This window comes from Prionailurus bengalensis, chromosome B3, assembly GCF_016509475.1.
Source record: "Prionailurus bengalensis isolate Pbe53 chromosome B3, Fcat_Pben_1.1_paternal_pri, whole genome shotgun sequence".
In the NCBI taxonomy this organism is placed as follows: Eukaryota; Metazoa; Chordata; class Mammalia; order Carnivora; family Felidae; genus Prionailurus; species Prionailurus bengalensis.
In genome coordinates, this window is record NC_057355.1 from 52,691,997 (window position 1) to 52,715,342 (window position 23,346).

Consider the following 23,346-nt stretch of genomic DNA (forward strand, 5'->3'; position numbering starts at 1 on the left):
GTTCAAAGAGGATGGAAATAATATTGAAGTAGACATTCCAAAAGTTGAGGCACAAAGCCCAGGACAAATAGGAGATTTGGGACCAAATACCAAGATTCTTTGTTTAATGTGACTTAAGATAGACTTAGCTTTTTAGGCAGGACATGCTACTTCTTATTCACAGTTAAGCTTTTAGTCAACCCCCAAATCTTTATCCACACAGATGGCAGTTAAGTCCTATTTTTCCCATTCTATCTTTTGCAGTTTATTTTTTCTGTCTTAAAGGTAGACAACTATACTGGTACTTGTATTATATTTTACTTGATTTCATACAGGCTTATACTGGCTTGTCAGATATTTCTGAACCTCTCAAAGTATTCCTTGTCCCTCCCAGTGCCCCATTGGTTGAAGACTCGGTTGGTATTCTACCAGTATTATATCCAAATTACTGTTAAACTGCTGATCAAAACATGTCAAGGAAAGAGCCCTGTGGAGCCTACTAAGCCCTTCTGGTTGAAATTCTTCCACTCATCAGCATTTATCATCAAGAGTCAAAAAAGATTGTTTAAACCAGTCATTTAACTATTTAATTGCACTGTTATGCAACCCACATTTCTCAAGGATGCTGTGAGACTTTGTCAAATGTCTTGCTGAAAAATATAGCGTGTTCTTTTCCCTGGACTTTCCTGATTTCCTATCATTTACTCTAAATGAATCTGTGCTTCCTTTTATAGGCCACTGTTTCACTTCTAAGTGCTCAAAAACCACTAAAGCAGATGACATATTTTTCTAAAATTTTGGTAAGTTCAGTGGTCTACAATTTGGAGAACTCCACCCTCACACACATATATTTCGAGCCATGAAACTGCCTAATTTTCCTATATCATCTCCTTATGTTGGTTGGGATCCACACAGAGCCCAATCTCGTTCAAACACACATATATCTAATTCCTACTGAGGTCCTGTGACATTTGGGACACTTGCTGGAGGCTGTGGGCATCTGGTCATGTTCCCTGGCTGGTGGGACTAGGGTATGGGTAAATACTGGGGTAGATGAGGCATGAGGCACCATTTCTCATAGCCTTGGTGGGCTGGGGGGCGGGTAAAGCTGAATAATCAAACCGAGAGAGGGAAGTCTATAACAGAGTCAAGTCCAGCACAAAACAGACCCAAAAGTCAAGGAGTTGCTTCAGAAGCCAGACTGCCAAATGCAAAGGAAGGCACCCAAAAAGCAAAGCAGGTACAAACAAGTTGAAACATCAAGGAAATCACAAAGAGCAGAGCTAAATGAGAGGGCATGCCAGGAGTAACTTCTGAGTCAGCTCTATCTTGTTTATATTCAATTACTGGAGTGCTGAGGGAGGGCCTGTTTGCCAGAAGGAATGGACAGTAGAAACACACAAAAAAGTAAGATGTATTCCTGCTTAAATTCCTGACATTGTCAGCATAAAATGGACCACTTTGTTGGCATTAATATCCGTGGGTATTTATTTAAGTTACAATTTAGCATAGTAATACCTACTTGCCTTCTATATGTCAGGCACTGTCCTAAGTGTTTTACACATTAATCCTACAACAGTACCACTGTTACTACTGTCAAGTATGATTATGATTCCTATTTTACAGGTGAAGAAACTGAGGTAGGAGATTTGCAGAAATTCACACAACTCTCAGAAGTGAGATTTGAACTAGTCAAGTCTGACTTCAAAGTGCATACTTGTAACTCCTATTCATTACAGCCCCACAGCATGAAGGAATCCTTTATACAAAATAATTACTATACTTCCTTGTGCACGAGAAGGTGTGGAACAGCAAATACAGAAATTAGACATAGGTCTTCTGTGCTTCTCCTTGGACTTTTCCTCTATGCGTCAAAGAGGGTAGAGTTCAGAAGGAGGGCAGGAAAAGGATTTTCTTGTTTTTCCAGGGCAAACCTTTACAGTATAACTTTGTTATTTTTAGTGTTTTGTGTTATCAATCCCAGCATAGCTGAAAAAAACTAAACCCAAAGTTAATATAAAAAATTCAAGGTAAGACAATGAACCCATTGGGATTATCTATATTCCTGCTCCCATTTATTCTAACAAATTTCAACTGTTTAGCCAAATGTGTGCATATTTGTTTTAATAATGAGTTCTCCTTTCTCCCTCTGGCTACTTCTCATTGTTTATCTATTTCTTATCTTCTTCATAATAAAGACACTTTATAGTCCTTTCTGCAAATGGACTCATTTAATATGAGAACATGGTGATGACTGTTCATTTTAAAAAAGACATCTAAAAATTAGCCAGATTAAATCAGTCTTTACTTTCATTTTAAAAGGAAAGTTTATTAATTCCTAATGTTCTGTACATTTTCACTTGGAAGCTTCATTCTGGACATAAATGAATACATTATATCTTTGAAAGCAGAAAGATCTTGATGAGTTGAAACAGTATATGTTTACCTTAGCATTAGGTCTGGCTGGCTAATCCCAAAGGGTCAAACGCTGCAACCTATTTGTGTTAACCTGGATTCTTACTAATTATCAGGGTGAAAGGATTTCACACTTCATACATTTTGCTTTATTACATGCTTATTTCCCACAATGTTCAGTTTCACATTTAAAAGGCAAATTAGTCTTTAATTCCTTAATGAATATAATATCTACCTTTGATTGAAAAGTTTCAAAATGAAAAGTGAAACTATATGAATTTTTCAATAACTGCTTAGCCAAATAAATGTTGCCAATATAAGTCTAAATAGTTTACAAAGCATTACTTCCTTTGTTCTCTTTAAAATAATACAGATACACATAAAGTCACACATTACAGGCATCCAAACTGGTAAGATATTACAGACTGGTGGCATGCAACTATTTTACATTTTTAAATGCAATGAAAAATGCTGCTTGTTTTCCTGGAATAGATGAAACAAAATTAAGATAAAGGTTTAACTGAATATATAAATATTATTCCACGAATTTAGTGGGTTTTTTAAAAACCAAAATGGCAGAGATAAGAATTTTAGGTCAGAATAATTTCTTTCTTAACTAAAGATTGTCACTGGCAATGTTTGGTACTAAAATAAAATTTCCATAAGAAGCACATTTTCTATTCATCTCATTTCACCACATGGCCAAGTCCTATCTATTTGCATTTAGATCAACCATGGGAAATTTTAAATCCTGGGCCAGCTTCTCTCAATTGCACAGTGTATTTCTGATTGGCTTCTCTTTGTTATCCAGTCAATATGTGCTCAGAAACACACACACACACACACACACACACACACACACACACACACACTTTAAATAAAAGCCTATGAAAGACATGCTGTGTTTACTGTGCTCAGTTTCCTTCTTTGCATTTCCTTCTCCTCTTCACCAATTTTGAGGAGAAAATACTATACATTTAAAAATCTCCTTTCAGAAAAGGCTGCTCCTCCAGAACTATTCTGAAAACAGTAAAAACCGCTGAAGAGGGACAGGTAACTGTCTGTGGAATGTTCTGGACAAAGCCTTTTGAAGACAGATGGAGTTGCAATGGAGGCATTATTCACACACGTTCAGAGGCAATGGAAACTTCAGAATCACAGGATTCTTGTAACCTTTGGGAGCTGGAAGGGATCTTAGAGAGCATCTAATCCACCCACTTCATTTTACAGATGAAGTGAAGACAAGATAGAAGAAAGATGGAAAGTCTTGCCCAAAGTGACACACAGCTGATACCTGAATCAGTACTGTTTTCGAAACATCACATGATGGCGAATGGAGCATAATTCTTGTGGGGCGGAGGACAATTCAATTCAAGCAACATTTATAAAGCACCTGTTATATACAAAGCACCTCACTAGATGCTACTGAAGACACAAAGGTTGATGAGAGAGTCCATGCTTCCACGTGCTTATGAAAGTCCTGTGCGGCCATGTTTCAGTATCTTTCTTAGCACAAGAATACTGACTAGAGCTAAGGTTGCTGGTGATAACAAGGCAGTTGCTGCCAGGGAGAGCTGATCTCACAGGTGACACTTTCTCCCCTTCACTATCAGGGCTTAAGCCTGTCATGCAGCTGCTGGAACCTTACAGACAATCTTTTCTTCCTAGGTCCCCTGTCACACCTCAAGTCATAGCCTCCCCTGTGGTGACAGCCTGGCCGGAGGGCAGCAGTGCCCCAAACCTTCCCCTCAATTCTTAATCACTGTTTCTCCCCTACTTGTGTCCAGCCTTAGACTCACTGCAAGGGTCCTGACCATGTCCTAGGGTACTGTCAAAACGACCCAAGAAAATGCTCTATCACACACATCACTGGTATGTAACACCCACCCACCCATCAACTAACTCTCCCACCTCTGTGTTAGAAATAAAATAATTCCAATCCCCTACGTCATACCCATGCTGTGATTCCTCACACTCAATGGTCAGAAGAAAATAAAACAGATTTAAGAGGCAGTGGAAACCATTAGTGAATAGATGATGAAAATGATCTCCCGCTTTTGTATCGCCCTTTCCAGGATAGTGTTTTCATCCCATTATCTGATTATATTCTCACCGCAACTCTGTGAGGTAGTTAGTGAAGATATTATTCCCACTATAATATAGCTGAAGAATCTTAGGCTTGAGAGACTAAGTGGCTTGCCCCAAAGTCACCCAGCTAAGAAAGTGTGGAGTCAAGTGTCCAAGTTCCTTGACTCCAAATCCAGTGCTCTTCCCCCTATATAGTCTATAATTGTCAGGCAATTGAATGAATTGCCCATGATCATATACCTGCTAAGTGTTGGTGATGGGATTAGGAGTCAGTCTCCAAGTCTGTTAGTACGGTGCCCTGCCACCATACCAACAAGCAGAGCCAGTGTGCTCAAAATGACAGCCATGGAAGATGTCAGAGAAAAGTCCAGGCCCCCTTCACTCTCTCCCAAATCAATGATGCATCACAAAACTGGGATAACTTCTGGTAAGTGGATGGCCTTCCTAGAACAGTACCCAGAGCCAGGTTACAAGTTTAAACTTTGAAACACTCCCTCCATCCATCTACTGGGTATTTTGTCATTGCTGCTATGGGCAGACAGGAAGGAGGTAAGTTGAGCAGAACTTGCTTCTCCCCTTAAGCAAATTAGGACCTTTAATTACCACCTTCCTTCCCCACCTCACTTAGTCCCTCCACTTAATAACCTCTGAACCACAAAACAAAATTCAATCTAATCTAGAGTTGGGAGCAAGAAAACAATAAACCCGTCCTGAGATTTAGGGTACTTTTCTCTCTCAAGCTTGTTACCAGGAGGCCTGATCACATGATTTCTATCCATTGGGTGCAGCCTGATGCTGCCAAGCACTCTCACACCTTTCCTTTGTATGTGTCCCAAGCCTTTAGTTCTGGAGATGGCCTGGTACGTGGCATGGATATTTGAAATGAGGAGCAATGAAGGGAATCTGCTACTGGAAGGTGGAGCTAAGACATTTCTTTTTCCTTCTCTGCTCATTAACATGAAAATGGCAATTATTGCATCATCAGTGGAAGAGCAGAAGGGAGTTTCAGGATCATGACTTAAAAGCTGACGCCAGAAATATATCCAACTCAGCAGAGGTAACGACATACCACAGAACCCAGTATTCCCAACTTACTGCCCCCTGCCCATTTCTGTTGATACTATCAATACTTGAACTAAAGATGGTATCCACTTTGCAAAAAGGCACTCTACCCCCCAAACCCAGAAACACCTAGCAAATTATATTAACCCAGAATTCTTATACTTCCTCTGTCTCCTTTACAGGGCCTGGGAGAGGGCCAAGTACATCATATCCCTCAAAAAAGCAAACATCCGCAAACTCTTTTGTAAATTTAAAGGGCTATTTTACGTTTAAAGCACGCTGGTTTCAAGTTCGAGTGTCTGATATGTTCTCATGGTAGTTCTTCAGAGCACACTGGTTTCCCTAATGCTGGTGCCCTGCCAGGGGCCACGCTTCTGTCTGGAAGAGAAGCAGCTATTCTTTTGGTTTGGTGTACCAGGCTTCCCTTAGGGAAATTGTTTTGAGGAGTATAGGCATTGGGATGATTTTGGAGTTTTTAATGGAGATGGGCTGCGTGCTCTAAGATGGGTGAGCCACACGTGCCCCCCCCCCCGGAATAGTGATTATGTAACCTAGGCCCACGGCAGCTCCAAGAGGGGTAAGGGAAGAGGGACTGGGAGACAGCATCTCCCTTCAATCAGGCGTCCAGCTTCAGCCAAATACCACTTACAGTATTTGGCAATTTTTATGTACAAAATATTTATATACAGCTTACCCTACCCAGATGGAAGGAAGGGGCTTAATCATGTTGATGAAGACGAAAAGTGCTTCCACTTACACACTTCAGGCATATAATGGGTTTTGGTGCCGGAACAATAAAATGATTTCCAGGCTTCTGATATTTATTTCCTAAGAGTGATCTTTCATACATGCTGTGAGATTTAGTGTTTGGTGACCCAAGCTGCAAACTCCAGGGAGTGATTTGCATTGACTCTGGGCCTGCAGCAATGCTAAAACGGACAAGGGAAATGGAGCTGGGGAGAGAGCATCTCCCTTCAATCAGTGGTCCAGATGTAGCCACATACCTCGTTACATATTTAGATAGGTGGCCACACACACTCACACACACATGCACACATTTATTTACATTATGCCCTACCAAGATGAAAGGGGTTTAATCATGCTAATGAGGATAAAATAGCTTCTGTTACATGCTTTGGACACATGGGGAGATGTAGTGCTGGAGTAATCATATGGTCTCTAGACTTCCAAAATTCTCTCCTAAAAGTTATCTTCCACATACGCTGTGATGGGTGTTGGTGATAGGGGCCTGCAAGTCCTGATGAGTGATTTGACACTAGCATGGGCCTGTACAAGTCTAAAAAGGGAAAGGGGGTGGTGTGCGGAGAGAATTATCTCTCTTCAATCAGTTGTCCAGATGTTGCCAAATATCTCAACATAGTATTTGGCAAAATGCACACATATAAAAATATTTTATATACATTATGCCCCACCACGATGGATGGTAAGGGATTAGTCATGCTCAGGATTATGAAAAAGCTTCTACTTACACATTTTGGGCAAATGGAGAAATGAAGTCCTGGGCTAATGAAATGATTCACAGGCTCCCAAAAGTGTAAGTTTATCTTCTAATAGTTATCTTTAATATGTGAATACTCATGGAAATGTCACCTTTCAAGTTATTTTAAAAACACAGGTAATGATAAGATAAACTGTTTATCATAAATATTTGATTTTATAAACTCTATTACATGTGACCCAACTATTTCACAAGCTAAAAACAGGGCTAAATTTTGGTAATATCCCACTATCTTGCTTTAATACTCTCAACAGCCGCAGCATCAAATTCTGACTTTTTTTCATTGCTTTCTGCCAAGGCTTGTCAGGAACTGCTTTAGCCCCCGATCCACAGCACTTTGGAGCTTCAGTGAACACTGTAGAATACAAGATTTCTTAGCGGTGAAGGCAAGAAAGAGAGTGAATGAGAAAAGGAAAAAGTCTTACTTGAAGGGCATGTCAGGGATTCAGCACTTATAATATATCTGCAACAAATCTAAACAGATAGGATAAAGACGCTTAAGAGAAAGATTCTTCCCTGTGGCAACATGGTAACCGAAACATATATATACAGAAAAAGAACTCTGGGAATACTGATGAATGTTTGCCAACCAGCAACCAAGGGGTGGGAAACATCTGATCTGTAACATTTGCTCATTTCCATAGTATAAGTACTCCCACCACGGACAATTTCAAACTGTCAACAAGAAGTTGTGAACTTCTGAGATGGGAAAAGACGCACAAAAGCACATCATTATACAGTATTTCTGCCACACAGACACACTAGATATGAATAATCTTGAGAGCAGAGAAAACAGTAAAAGGTATTTTTGAGTATTACTTTGGTTTTTAAAATAATTTAATTAATTGTAGGTGCATGCCATTTAATTTTTAATAATGGCTATATTTAACAAGTGTGCAAAATTCTTGAAAATTTAATAATTGGTAAGCCTGTATGAGTTGGCTCCAACATACCACACCTAAGTAAGAGGGAAGTAAAAATAAAACTGAAAACCATCAAATGGTATTTACTATGGAGAGATAGTCAAAAGCTATTAATTAAAGGATTTTTAGGATTCCAAATGTGTCAACATGTTCTGCTCATTGTTTCCTCAAAAAATGTAAAATATTGTCAAGAAAGTGAAATGTTTCAAAGGATTTTAGAGATACGGATGCAGATACTTCTAAGACAGGTAAATGTCCAATTTTATGAAGGTTAGCTCTCCTGACTAGATTCCATGTGTTTTACAAGCTAACTAGGATAATACACACATTGTTTTCCCATTAACTTGTTTTACTACTATCAAGCAACTCAGGAACACTCAATTACTAAACAAATTCTGACTTGGGTCCATCTTCTGCCTGAGTCACCAATGTCCTCAGCTCCAGGTGTCACCAACACAAGGGATGTCACCTTTACATGGCTCAGAATTTCAGAGAAAAGAAGAAAAAAAGAGAAAGAGTTGGAAGGAAAGGAGGAGAGAAGAGAGGGCGAAGTGCCCAAGGCAGGGTCAGAATGCCACCAGGTACAGCCTCAGGCACTGAGTGTCATCAAAGGCACGTGAACTTGAGCCAAAGGCTATAGACACACATTTCCTTCGGTTGGGATCACACTGTTGCACCGCTAGATGAAAAGTTAATGCACACAACCACGCAATCATCCCAGCTGTACTTTCACAGGCTTTGTCCTTGAGATGACAAACATCTGGAAAAGTGACAATTCACATTTTTTCCTGATGTTTGCAAATGTCTGGAAGGATCATGCCATATGGACAAATGTCTGTAAAATTAACTTGAACGTTCACAGATCATTCTGTGATATTGCTATACTAAAGATAAAGCAATAAATGCTTCTAAAATTTGCCAAAATGATGCAATCATCTGTATCAGACAACTCTAAGGTGCAATTATTATTGTTTTATTTTGGAATGTACTGTGTTAAAAGCCGCCCTCTTACTAAAATTTAAAAATTTCCCACCATGTCTGGAAAAGTTTAAAACAGCTTTGTAAAAAGTTATCTAGTAGAGTCATGTTAAAGATCGGATTTATGTTGAATCATCAATAAAGGTAGGTGTGCTAATTAACTTTGCTGCCTGTAAGTCTGCTTTGAAGACTATTCATGGGTTAATATTTCACACTTATTTGCTAATGCTGTGTTAAAGTATCACAATGCTGCCTTGCTTTTATGAAGATGACACCACTGATCTTCAAACAGTAGGACACGTGCGTTTAGTGCACTTCTTCAAACAGTGGGGCATGTGAGTTTGGTGATTTTTCTGGAGGTAGGGGAGAATTTGTGCTCAGTCAGTCACATGTTCTCACCCAGTGAAATATTGGCAATACTAACTTCTTATGTGGTCAGAAGAACACTTCTGTTGTATTTAGCCTAACTCAAAGCTATGCATGTAAACAGAGATAGGCCTCTATCGTAATCACAGTTACAAATACACTTACATACTAAATTCCTTTCAGTGATTAAAAAAAAAAAGTTCATGTAAGAAAGCCAGACAACCCAATATGAAAGTGGTTAAATCATTTTCCATTGCTGTTACGCACTAAGATCTGCTTAAGTCCACTGGTGCAAGTCGCCAGAGGGGCCCATGAGCACATGACACAATTGTATACATTAAAAAATCCAAGATAAATAAGTAGTGCTAAAAAAGAACAACAGACTATGAGCTGTGTGGTTAACGGAAATGAACAACCTTTGATAAAATGGTCCTGATGGGGAAGGAGAATAGTTTTTGCTTGCTTATTTTTAATTGGCAGCCATGATGAACCTTTGCCTCCTCTTGTGGAAGTTTACCTTCGGTCTCCTTCAACTCGCTTTTTACGAACTAGGTAAGAAATAAAGGAAAAAAAGAAAGACAAAATTTAAAAGATAAATTGAAGGAATCATCCTTAAATTCCTGACAAACAACATTCATCACACAGAATAGCAATCCCACACATGTAAGGGTGTAGTGATCTTAAGTTTCAATACTCAATTACCCAATAAATGATATAAATGGAAATGATATAATAATCTAGAGTCTTGTGGAACATACATTTAAATCAAGTTATGTCTGACATTTGGGAACTGGGATGCTAGAAATTTCTATAGAGTAGAAGGTCCAGAATAGACCCATAGAACAGTGAACTTCTGGAGGTTTCCATGGTCACTTATCTCTAGCACATCTCGACCTCTGTGCAACCTGATCCCCAGCTGGCTTTAACTCCTCAGGATGACACATTCACAATCTATGAATTCTGCTTATGGCTTGAAGACCAGGAGGAGTTGCAAACAGATGTTCAAAGTTTCTAAACCTGTTTTAAATAAAAACTCCCAATTATCCACCTCCAAGGAAGGGGTGATTCAGATGGCAGGTAAACTCAGAGATTAAGGTTCCCTTAAGCGGGTGTTTAGTATCAAAACTGTTGCCTCGACTGGCCATTTCCAGTTTCTGCAAGCCATTTCCCCCTCTAACCTCTTCACCGGCTGGCTTGTCTGGTGCATAGGAAGAGGGTTACTCTAACCTTCCCGGATTTGGCAAAAAGGTGCCGTGGCTGTGGTCCTGCTCTAACTCTCAACTTTAAATAGCCCAGTCCACAGAAAATTAGACAAAAGCTATTGCCTACAGCTACCACTCTTGGGCTCAAAATCGCTTCTCCATTTACATCAAGCCTCTTGTTTTGCCTGTTTCTCTTTAGTCTCATGTTGATCAGCTGTGGTCTCCATGTGCCCTTCCTAGGTGCCTTCACCCTTCCCCAAAGCCCTGTTTAATGGGCTGCCCGCCCTCCCTGCCCCCCTCCCCGCCCCCCCCCCCCCCCCCCCCCCAGCTCCCATCTTCTACATCCCAAGGGTAAGCACTGCCATATGCCTGGCCAGCCTCTGGAGGCCACACACCACGCCGCAGCTGGAACTCAGCATCTTGGTTAAGCATGTCTGGGCAGGGAAATGGACACTAATCTTCACCTGCCCCCTTCTGGTTCTAACCCTTGGTTTCCGTCTTACCTGCCATCTGAATCCAACCCGTGGCCAGCACTCTACTTAGTGGAATGTTGGGCCCAGTTCTCCTGTCCAAGGTCTCGCATTCTGTCCCTGAAACTCAAACTGAGGACTGAGTTTCGCTATTGGCTGACTGCTTGTCAGGTGACTGTCTGCTCCCTGGATGTCCTTTTGCCATGCTGTTTCAGGTGACTGAGCCGTGCCCAGACCGAGCTTTCCCAATCTGTCCCACTCTTCTGTGCTCTGGTTGACCAGGATATGCCCCCTCTCATCCTAACAGAAGAAATGGCATGGATCCTTGGCAAAGAGTAGGCAGCAGGAAAAATGAAAGAGGGACTAACTGAAAGAGCTACTTCTAAGTTTAACCTTTATAACATAGTTCCATTAGTTTACTTCACATGGAAATCACCAAAGTATCAGACATTTGAACCCAAGTGCAAAGCACAGTCAAAAAGTCAAACATAAGTGAACTGGGAATCTCCACATCACTGCATCCATCTTCTGGTGCAGATAACAACACAGGATGATTACATGTAAGAACTAAGTAAAGGCGAACCAAACACATAAAGGAAACCAAGCAAAACTCAAAGGTTGTCTGGAAGAAAAGAACAAAGAGTTTTTGAGAGAATGCTACTATAAAACTGAGACACTATGAAGCTGATGAGAATTCCTAGGATAATGTAGCAATGTGCCTTTGATCAGGGGCTGACACCAAAGGCCAGTGGAACGATGTCTGTGCAATATTGTATCTGAAGTGGAGAAAGAAACAGTCATCATGCTCTTCTAATCACTAACAGCACACAATAGGGCTGCATTACCCAGGTCATTATTCTTGGTGATTGCGGCTGCCACCCTTGTTCGAGGCCCTTGCTTGGTAAACTGATATCCAAACTTGAGGATCCTTGAATTCTCCTCGAGCATCTGGGCAATTTCCATCTCCACAGCTGTTCCCAATTGCTGCCTCTGGTTGCAGGTGTGGACACATATACAGGACGACCAAGAAGGACAAGGAAACAGTTACTTGCATGGGAAAGATGCATAGCTACTTGGTGGACAAAAAAGTAAAGGGGTAAAGTCTCACTTTCAAAGGAATAAAGTCACTTGAGATTTTCTTCCTTGCAGTCACTTGAGACCGGCTCCTTGTCTAGAAGCAAAATCCAACAGACAGCCCAATCTGCTGGCATGCTAAACTGAAAAGACTAAGCAAACTACTTACGAAGAAAAAGTTGATTCCGCATGTAAAATTAAAGCAAAGCTAATATTCGATGTTTCCAATTTACCCCAGTTTCTGTGGTTTAAATAAAGAGTGTTTTTAAATAGTGAAACTATCTTACAGCAATCAATCCAATTGCCGAATTTTTAATTCTGGGATCTATATCCAAAACTAATCAAAGATCATCTGCTGGATGGCTATTCTTTCTCAGCAGAGTCTCACTGGGAGATCCCAGAGAAACTTCATTGTGGTTTGAACCACGGCCAGAATTATCAAATGCTGAAGGGGTTACTGGGCTGTAGAAAAATCCCCAAATTTTTTAAGTTTGGTGGAAAGAGGGTTCTTGGTTTTTAGTGTGTGTTTGTTAAGTTGAAATACAGAATTTAAAAAAAATTAAAACTAGAACTTTTTTTAAAATATGGGGGCATGTAAATATAGGAATTTAAAATTAATCAAAATTTAACAAAATTTTATTTAATAAAAATAAAATTTAATTTTTCCATAATATATTTATTAAAAGTTTTAAGTAAAAAGTGTAGGCTTATTTAGAAAAAGCACACAAAAAGTGTATAAAAAACAAAAGCCCCCTTCCCCCAGTATTTCCATTCCCCATAGAGAAAGCCTGTTTGGCATATGATATACAGTCTTTTAAAACATTTTCTATGCATTCGTATGTCTACATAACCACATGTACATCTATTCTTTTTTTTCACATAAATGGATTATACCAGCATATTGTTCTGAAATGTGTTTTTATTTTTCATTTAACATTAAGGACACCTTTTCACGGGCAAATATACATGTCTCTCATACTTACAAACAGCTCTCCAGTACTCCATTGTGGTGATGGAGAATAACTTATTTAGCTAGGTCCTACTTACTTTTACATTGCTTTCCATTTCTACTATTCCAAACAATGCTGCAGTGAACTTCCCTCGCACACATGGTCTATCCTATGGCATTTCTGCAAGTGTGCCTGTAGGGAAAATTAGAGCTGTGCGCAAGAGTAAGCATGTTTCAAATTTTGGTATGTTCATGACTTATCCTCAAAAATATGACAATTTTTACTCCTACTAACAGTGTTTGAGATTTACTGTTTTTCCCACCCTGGCCAACATGGGATGTTACGAATCTTTTTCATCTTTGTCACTCTAACAGGTGAAGATTTATATTCTACTTGTATTTATTTAATTGCTTTAATTTGCATTTCTCAAATTATGAATCAGAACAATTAATTTTCTTATGCATCTGTATTTCTCTTTTTGGAAACTACCAATCTCTGTCATTTGTATATTTTTTCTTTTACCAGCTTATGGTTCCTGTGTTTGTTTCTTTATTGATTTGTAAGTTTCTCATATATTAGGAAATGAACCTTTTGTCAAATGTGTTGTGAAAATACTTTGCTCAGTTTGTCTTTTGACTTTCCTTTTGATTACTATAAAGACCTTTCCTAATTTTCATATGGCTAAATTTACCAATCTCCTAGATTTTATATCATGTTTGGGAAGGCTCTTCTGATTTCTTCTATCAGAAATCCTTCTGATTTCTCCATTTGTTTTATGACTTCATATATTTTCATATCTAAATCATTTCACCTGGAATGAATTTTAGTAAGAATTAAGATAGAGTCCCAAAGTAATATTATTCCAAATTATCTTTTACTTTATCCTTTTCTCACTGAGTTGAAATACTACTTTGCTGCAAAATTCTCAGGTGTACTTTGATGGGTTTCTGGAATCCATTGCTCTGCCAAGTCTATTTCTGTGCCAGCATCATGCAATTTTGATTGCTTTATTATATTTTAAAAATATACCTTTTAGATTCGGAAATTTTAAATATTGAGTAGATGGAGAAAAGTTTAGGGAGGAACTTTTGTGTCCTAGGAGTCCTCAGATCAAACTCTGCTCCTTTTCTTTCTCTTCATCCAGCAACCTGTCAAACCAGTCTCTCCCCAAGAAATTAACAAAATGTGGTATTTCCAGTCAGACAATAACAACTCTGGGCATCCACGGTGTAGAGATCAGCATTCTAAGCTAATGGGAGGGACAGACAGCAAAAAAGAGATCCTGACCTCACAGTTCCATGAACAACTTTAGCTCATGACACGTTTTAGAACAGTGGGGATGTATTGAGACCTGAGCTAAGGTTGGGGCTGCCATTGCTATGCCTTATGCCCCTGGAAGGGACCAAGTGGTGCTATCTAAGAGCAGAAGGGTGGATGGATGTGGCTGGCGGGGAGGGACGAGCTAAAAGTCCCTTTACTCCCCCTCACAAATCTCAAGCCTTTGGAGTCCTGCGTTTGGGTAACATGCAGTACTTTCCTGTCAACATGGGTACACTGGTGGCTATATAAAGGATGTAGGAGCTGCAGAAAATTACATAGGGAAGGAGCATATAAAAAAGGGGAGAAAGTAATGTAACACAGGGCATCTTTCTTTGTCAGCCTGAGTCGTTTTGAGGTCTTTTGCATTATATAAACCCAGGGTAACAAATGGAGGCCAAAATTTCTTATAATTTGTATATATTTCCCCTTTATAAGTCACTAAATACAAAGAAAAAAAGAAATAAAAGTTAAGCATACATTTCTTCTGTTGTCTTTTTTAAATGACCTTTTTTACTCAAATTTATTTAGCAGTCACCCATCTGTTTCATTAATATGCATCACTGATTGTTCTTCTCACAGGGGGCATCTGATTAAATCATTACATATCCACCTAGAGCCTAGCCACAGCAGCCTGCCCCAGTGATGGATTCTCAGCAGGCCTTCACTTTGGTGCAGCTGCCTGGTGCAAGGATGCTAAATTGGTCTTGGCTATGGGTCCTGCTTGAGGAAACTTACAGATTACTTCAAACCCTTCGTTATATAGATGAAGAAACCGAGGTCTATTTCTAATAGCCTATCAGTCAATAAAAAAAATTTGGATGGAAGACAAGTCTGACTCTGAATTTCCTCTTTCTTGGAATAAAGCAAAGAATTTTTCGTTGCTCTACAAAGTCTCAATCCTCTTTCTTTTTTTTCAATGCTCTTTCTTGTCGCAAGTAAAAAGCAGCTATTTTGGAGGCATATTGGGGAATAAGGTTGAAAAATTACATAGTTCCATTCTAGATGACTGAGGAAGGATGAGAAGGTTGATAATTTAAAGGGGATTTAAGTGGAGCACCTGGGTGGCTCAGTCGATTAAGCATCTGACTCTTGATTTCAGCTCAGGTCATGATCTCACTCACACTTTGTGAAATCTCACTCACACAGAGCCTGCATAGGGCTCTGTGCTGACAGTGTGGAGCCTTCTTGCGATTCTCTCTCTCCCTCCCACTGTGACCCTCCCCCACTCATTCTCTCTCTCTCAAAAAATAGTTTTTTAAAATATAATTTATTGTCAAATTGGCTAACATACAGTGTATAAAGTGTGCTCTTGGTTTCTGGGGTAGATTCCCATGGTTCATCCCTTACATACGACATCCAGTGCTCATTCCAACAAGTACCCTCCTCAATACCTGTCACCCATTTTCCCCTCTCCCCCAGCCCCCATCAACCCTCACTCTGCCCCTCCCTCACTCATTCTCTCTTTCTCTCAAAATAAATAATTGAAAGAAGATTTTTTTGATGTTTATTTATTTTTGATAGAGACTGAGTGTGAACGGGGGAGGAGCAGAAAGAGAGGGAGACACAGAATCTGAAGCAGGCTCCAGGCTCTGAGCTGTCAGCACAGATCCCAACATGGGGCTTGAACTCACGAACTGTGAGATCACGACCTAGGCCATAGTTGGGACGCTTAAACAACTGAGCCACCTGGGAACCCCAATAAATAATTTAAAAAAAAGACTTTATAGGGCACCTGGGTGGCTCAGTCAGTTAAGCGTCTGACTTTGGCTCAGTTCATAATCTCATGGTATGTGGGTTTGAGCCCCACGTCGGGCTCTGTGCTGACAGCTCAGAGCCTGGAGCCTGCTTCAGATTCTGTGTCTCAGTCTCTCTCTGCCCCTCCCTGGCTCACGCTCTCTCTCTCAAAAATAAATAAAAACATATAAAATAAAATAAAATAAAATAAAATAAAATAAAATAAAATAAAATAAAATAAAATAAAATAAAATAAAATAAAATAAAATAAAATAAAATAAAATAAGGACTTTATCTAAAAAATTAATAAAGGGGATTTAAGAGAGCAAATTCAGGTTTTGTATTTCAGGGTTGTATTCACATGCATTATAAAAGCTGCTCTGGGGTGCTTTGGTGGCTTACTTGGTTGAGCGACCAACTTCAGCTCAGGTCACAATCTCACGGGTTTGATATCATGTGAGCTCAGGTCATGATCTCATGGGTTTGAGCCCCTTATCAGGCTTGGGGTTGCTGCTATCATGGTGGAGCCTGCTTTGGATCCTCTGTCCCCTGCCCTCTCCAAAATGAATAAACATTAAAAAAAAAAAAAAAAAGCTGCTCTTTCTCAACGTACAGGATTCCATTTCATTGATTAGGTGTAGGATTGCTAGATTTATCAAATAAAAATATAGGACACCTAGTTAAATTTGAATTTTGATTGATAATAAATAATTTTAATAAATAAAAATAAACATATTTTTAGGATAGTATGTCTCAAGTATTTCATGATACATACTTCTACTAAAAATTATTTGTTGCTTATCTGAAATTCAAATTTAACTACATTCTATCTGGCAATCCTAACTAGGTGGTATCTTACAAGGAACTAGGAACAGAGTATCTGGAACATTACTTCAGATGTGGGGTTTCACATTATACAAGAAGATAAATATACTTTGGAATAAGGTATCCATTTCTTTCATGATGTCCTGGAAAGAATTTACTAAGAGCCCACTTAACTTCTTCCTTATAGTAGTTCATTTGATAAATATTCCTGAGGATCACTTCTTTTCTTTCACTTTATATTTCTCTCTGGCTCATTTTCCTAACCTCTTACTCCCTGATGCCCCTTTCTTTATTTCCTACTCCCCCACTCCCTTCATGTCTCTGGATACACACCAGGATACACAGCACTGAGCTTCCTGAGTGTGTACGGCTGGGTACGCATATCCCCTTTGCATACTTTCATTTGGGAAAGCTACTTTGGTGATGTACCCTGTCTGGGGAGGGTGAGTAAAGGAATATCTGTCTTCTGCACGGTTCCCCTGCTCCCCTGGCAACAAGCCTTGAGAGGAGGTGAGGGGCAGAGGACATGCGCTGAAGCAGCCCATGTGTCCTGACAGCAAAAAAGGAGAGTAGAGCTGTTCATGGGGCCTGGTGGGGGTTTCCAGGCTTAAGCAAAAGTCCTAGGTGAGAGCCTGGGGCTCTATCAGATGTTGGAGGGTTTAGATCGGGAATTTCCAGACATGCAGGGGGTACTCTCCCACTGCCCCTCCCATCACCCCCCAGGAGAATACTCATTGCACAAGGGTCTGTGCTCTCCCCTCTCTCTGGGACATCGCAGGGTCCTTTCTTCACACTAGATAGTGTCCAGACCCCTCAGATTCACTGAGTCCCATGGCAGACAGTTCCCCATAGCAAAAGTGGCAAGGCAAAAGCATTAGGCCGAGAACCTAGATTTGCTGTCTGACAGCAGGAGCCAGCCGAAGCCAGCAGAGCAACTTGAAACACTGCAGGCTGATTATGGGAAAAGAGGCCTTCAGGGTAAGGAAGATGTGGTCCTGGAGAAAAGCAGCTTGCTTTGGTTGCTGACGGGAACCTAAAAAACACTGCAACAGAGCTGAGACTGTGATCACATCGTGGGTGTGGCCTGCTACTCTAAGCCAGATCATCTTCTAGAACCCGGATTCCTCTAAACAGGCTCTGTGGCCTGCCCCAGACTGCAGGAGTCCTTTTTCTCCAGCTCTGGCAGCCTTCGACCAAGAGCAAAGAGTCTGTCTCTGAGCATGGCCCGTCTGCTTTCTCCTTGTAGCCACAGTCTCAGGTGGGCTGGGACATTCTGAGCTGAGATTCCTGCTAGGGACATGGGTGATGATGGCTTCACAAGGCAGCTGTCAACACCTCTGGCCCCACCTCTTCTCTCCCCTGGTGCCTGACTAGCCTAGGGCTGGGGGAGAGCTGGCTCCTTAGGTCTCAGACTGCCTCACTGTGCATGGTTTAGTTATTGTCATGCTCTCCCACACGCCCTCCACAGGCCAGAAGCTATTACAACTCACAGGAAAACCAGAACATCAAATCGAGTCACAGAACTTTGGCTTTTAACTCAGTCCCCTGCAGCACCCCCTTTCACGTGCACCCTGTGAGTCACACCTGGTTGTCGATCTTGATCTCTGTCAAGGTGTCATTTTCTCTCAGTGCTTCTACCAGGGCCAGGATTCCAGTCCCAGTGATAAAATTGGATTCGATGTTTAGGCTTTTCAAGGTCTTGTTTACTTTCAGCATATCTGCAAAAGCCTTATTATGAAAAAAGAAATAACCATTAATGCTGCTAAAGATTTATTTACTGAACTCCCCACCGCCAAATGAAACACAGATGTTTTTTACGTACTTAAAGAAAAAGTGAGTCAAATCAAACTTTCACCTCCAAATAACAAAGATAGTAATTTAAAATAATTCAGACCAGACCTGTGAATTTTACATACCTGTAAAACAAAAAATAAAACCAAAAAATCCTGACACAGGATTACCAACTTTGTAAGGTATGGACATTGAAAAAAATCCCACTACCATCTGTTATCATTGTCAGTTTTGTTTTGCGGTTTTTTCTCTGAGAAAAAGCATTTTAACATTAGGAAAAACAAAGAAAGGACATGATCTCCGAACTGTTTTATTTTGTCCCCTTTGCTATGAATAGATTAAAAAAAAACTTTACTGTTGACTAGCATATGGGCACTACTGATAGTATTTCAGGTCATCTATAAATCAGAATTCCTCAAAGATAACTTTTGGAATATAATCACCACTCAGAGTGGCAAACCCACTGGAGACTCTCAGTTCAAAACAACAAATGCATGCACCTGCCTGTTCCCCTTGTGCCCGATGTTTCCCATTATCATAAAGAAAAGATAAAATCTTTGAGTGACTGGAACTCTCATAGTACAAGAAACAAACAAAACAGAGGGCATTCCCTTGAAAAACTGCTGACGCACAGAAAAAAAAGAAAGATTGATGGAGAAATGAACACAAAAAAAGTTGTTGCCTGAGATGCCAGAGGTAAGTCCTGACTGGGGCATTGCATCAAAGAACTGCCTTTGGAACAAATGGAATAACCAGAGCAGATGGAGAGCACATTGCCCCTCCCCATAGCTTCCCTGAGACAGAAGCCACACAGAAACAGGGCACCTTCAGACCTACCACCTGATACCATGTGGGAGAAACAGAGAGGAGAAGCAGCCATGTCCAGGGATGAAATATACTGCAATGTACCCCTCCCAGAGTGAAGCCCCTCCTAACTGTAGAGTTGTGGGGGACTCCCAAGCCACCTGTCAGCTCCCCGTATATACCCTTCAAGAGAAGGCTGCTAGAAAATTCACCTGCCTGCTTACAAAAGCACTCATTCATTCATTCATTCATTCACTTATTCAAGAAAGACTATTTATTGGGTTTCTACAGTGTGCTGGCAGCAGAGGAAATAAAAATCCCTGTCAAAAGAGAGCTTATATTTGAGCAGGAGGGCAGCTGATACATCAATAAAGAAAATACATAGCCTGTTGGATGGTGACAAATGGAGAAATAGAAAGCATCTCCCTTTAAAATTTTTTTTTATGTTTTTATTTATTTTTGAGAGAGAGAGAGACAGAACATGAGCAAGGGAGTGGCAGAGAGAGGGAGACACAGAATCTGAAGCAGACTCCAGGCTCCGAGCTGTCAGCACAGAGCCCGACGCGGGGCTCGAACCCACGGACTGTGAGATCATGACCTGAGTTGAAGTCGGACACCCAACCGACTGAGCCACCCAGGTGCCCCAAAATGGCCTCCCTTTTAAGGGAGAGGTCTGTTGATGAAACAGATCTACACAACTATGGAGGAAATGATTCTGGTTTACACAAAACAACCTCATTCTCTATTCAGAAATCTGGCAACCAGTGACTGCCAGACATACTAGGAAAACCAACATCATGGAAGAGAAAAGCCAAGTCAACCAATAGCACAGCATGCCCCAGAGGGAGCAGAGATCTTTCAAGGGAACAGAAACAAATATAAACATTTTAATTTTTATTGTCCCTCTTCCCTCTCCCCAAAAAAGAAAGAAAACGTACTCTATTAATAAAATAAGTACTGGCTATTATGGGGGGAAAAAGAAGAATATGTACATGAAAATGTGTTGAAAAATTTAAATATTGCATTAAAATAAAGACAAGTAAAGGACATCCAGAATTACAAAATGAACACGGCTGAAGACCAAGTTGGTAAGTGAGAACATAAATCTGGGATATTCCCCAGAATGTCGAGTAAAAAGACAAAGATAGAGAAAATAGGAAAGAAATGTTAAAAGATACAGGGAAAGATACAAAAGTTCAACATTTATCTAGTAGGAGTTTCAGAAGGACAAAAGAAAAAAAAGACATCAGAGGGGAAGAAATTATAAAATAATAGGAAAAAATTTCCTAGAGTTGAAGAGAACTATGAAGTTTTATCTGAAAGAACCCACTGGGGGCACCTAGGTGGCTTAGTCAGTTAAGCATCTCTTGATTTCAGCGCAGGCCATGATCTCACAGTCTGTGAGTTTGAGCCCCACGTCAGGCTCTGCACTGCTGATGCAGAGCCTGCTTGGGATTCTCTGTTTCTCCCTCTTTCTCTGCCCCTCCTTCACTCTAGCGCTCTTCTCTCTCTCAAAAACAAACATAAAAAAAAAAAAAAGAATGCACTGGATGCTCAGCAAAATGAGTAAAAAGTCTCCTAAGTGGTCACATACAAGTGAAATTTCAGAAAAGTTTCTAGCAAGAGAAAATAAGTTACTTAACAAAGTAACAAGACTCAGACCAGCATTAGTCACTAGACTGTAAGGGCCATGAGAAAGAGATTTCTATATTTACATATTTAGATAATTGTAAATACTGGTGGTAAGTTTTAAATTTCTGCAATCAATCTCTTAACAAAACATAGAATATAATGGCATAAAACACACATAAAGCTGAAATGTGTGAACATAATGGAATAACTACAACTTGAGGAAGAAAAAGGAAAAGGGATGAAGGCAGAGTACAGAACTGCCATCAGCTTTTCTAATGGAGAAACAAAAGATCATCTAAGATGATATATCAAAAACAAAAAAGTATGCATATCAGTGGTTTTCTACTCTGGCTGTACATTAGAATGATCTAGAAGCTTCAAAATGTATACCAATGCTTGGGCCTCACCCCAGATGAAGTAAATTGGAATCTCAGGCTGTATGTAGCCTGGACTGCTAAATTTTTTAAAAGCTCTCCAGGTGATTAATGTTCACCAGGGTTGACAACCACTTTAATTAAATTTATAAAGACAACAACTAGAAGAATGAAAAACAAATTGGTAATACCGATTGCTCTGGGGGAATGGAACAAGGAACTTCTATATTATTTTAATTATTTTTATGGTGGAAAACACAGGAAGAAGGAAGAGAAGGAATCTAACTTGGGATCAGAACAGGATTTCTCAACCTTGGCACCAATGACAGTTGAGGCCAGAGAATTCTTTGTTGTGGGAGGTTGTCCTGTGTATTGCAGCATGTTTAGCAGCTTCTGAGATCCATTAAATGCCAATAGTACCCTTCCCAGTCATGACAACCAAAAATATCTTCAGACACTGCCAAATGTTCCCCGGAGAGCAAAATTACCCTGAGCTGAGAAGCACCAGACTAGAAGAAGAAATCCTGTGTATTAGACAAGCACTTGCTTTAACTGCAAAGAAAGCTCAAAGATTTGGACTAACCTTATTGTACACCACGTAAATTAAAGTGTATTTATTCCCTGCTAGGTCCTTAATTAGAATTAAACGCACACATTTTAATTACAGCATCAGAAGGAAATGCATCAGGCTTTTCCTCATGGACGCCCCAGGCTTCAGGATTTACGCTCATTATTAGAAAAACAAAATGTCGGAGCAATTAGGCCTTTATAAAAAAAGTTGCAGGACTTCCTGGCAAGTAGCCAGGACCTTGCCAATTTCTTTTAAACTTGAGAAAACACTTTTCTCATACTGAACAAAACAAGGGAGACCCAGCCAAACATAACCCTGGGCTGTAGGCCCAAGTTAATTTCAGTTCAGCAAATATTTAAGCATCTATTACATGTGCTGGGGATAACATCGGTAAAACAAAGACCAGATTTTTTAAATGTTATATAAATAATTACAGTAGAAATACATTTTTAAAGAGAAGGTTTTGCTTTCTGTACTTCACAGGATTGTAGGGAAATCCAATTTCCTGCATTGTCCAAACCTGCCTCATCCAAAGGGTAGCCTCAAGGCACATGTGGCTATTGAGCCCTTGAAAAACGGCTGGTCTGAATTGAGACATGCTGTAAATATAAAACACGCACTAGATTTCAAAGATGCAGTATGAAAAAAATAATGTAAAATACCTTATTACATTTTCACATTACATTTCGAAATGATCATATTTGGGATATATTGGTTCAAATAAAATGTTATTAAAATGAATTCCACCTATGTCTTTTTTTTAATGTGGCTACCAGAAAATTTTTATATTTATACATGTGGCTTACATTTGTGGCTATCTCATTTTGTTATGGACAGTACTGTCTAAAAGAGCATTTTTTAATGTATGTGGACTTTTTCTGCTCCCTGCTACAGATGTGGTTGCATGTAAGTACTTGGGGCATGGTGAACTGAACCTGATTACAGGTCACTTAAATTCACTTCCTGGCTTGTCTACATGATGTGTAGTCTTAGTTAAATTACTCAACATCTATGAGCTTCAGGTGCCTCATCTGCAAAGTGGGGATAATGCCATCTCACATACACATAATTTGCCTACCTTTACAGTAATCCCACAAGTACTTCATTGAATCTGTTCCTGAATCTTAGAAAGAAGTCTCCTAAAACTCTTTGCTTTAACACTGATCTTTCATTATTTTTTTCCTCTCTTTTTTTAAGGTAATCTCTTAACCCAAAGTGGGCTCAAACTCACAACCCCCAAATCTAGAGTTGCATGCTCTACTGACTGAG

General features: G+C 39.9%; 1 protein-coding gene across 2 annotated transcripts in view; it reads right to left on the reverse strand.

The window, feature by feature from the left end:
* Positions 1–2,287: 2,287 nt before the first annotated feature.
* The window catches only part of TMOD2 (tropomodulin 2), a 73,706-nt gene continuing 52,647 nt past the window's right edge, over positions 2,288–23,346 (reverse strand). For both annotated transcript variants that reach the window (XM_043555420.1, XM_043555419.1), the window contains 3 exons: positions 18,490–18,633; positions 11,848–11,992; positions 2,288–9,878 (listed from right to left, as the gene is read on the reverse strand). In XM_043555420.1, the coding sequence (XP_043411355.1) occupies positions 9,844–9,878; positions 11,848–11,992; positions 18,490–18,633 (324 nt within the window). In that variant the 3' untranslated portion in view covers positions 2,288–9,843. The remainder of the gene's footprint in view (positions 9,879–11,847; positions 11,993–18,489; positions 18,634–23,346) is intronic.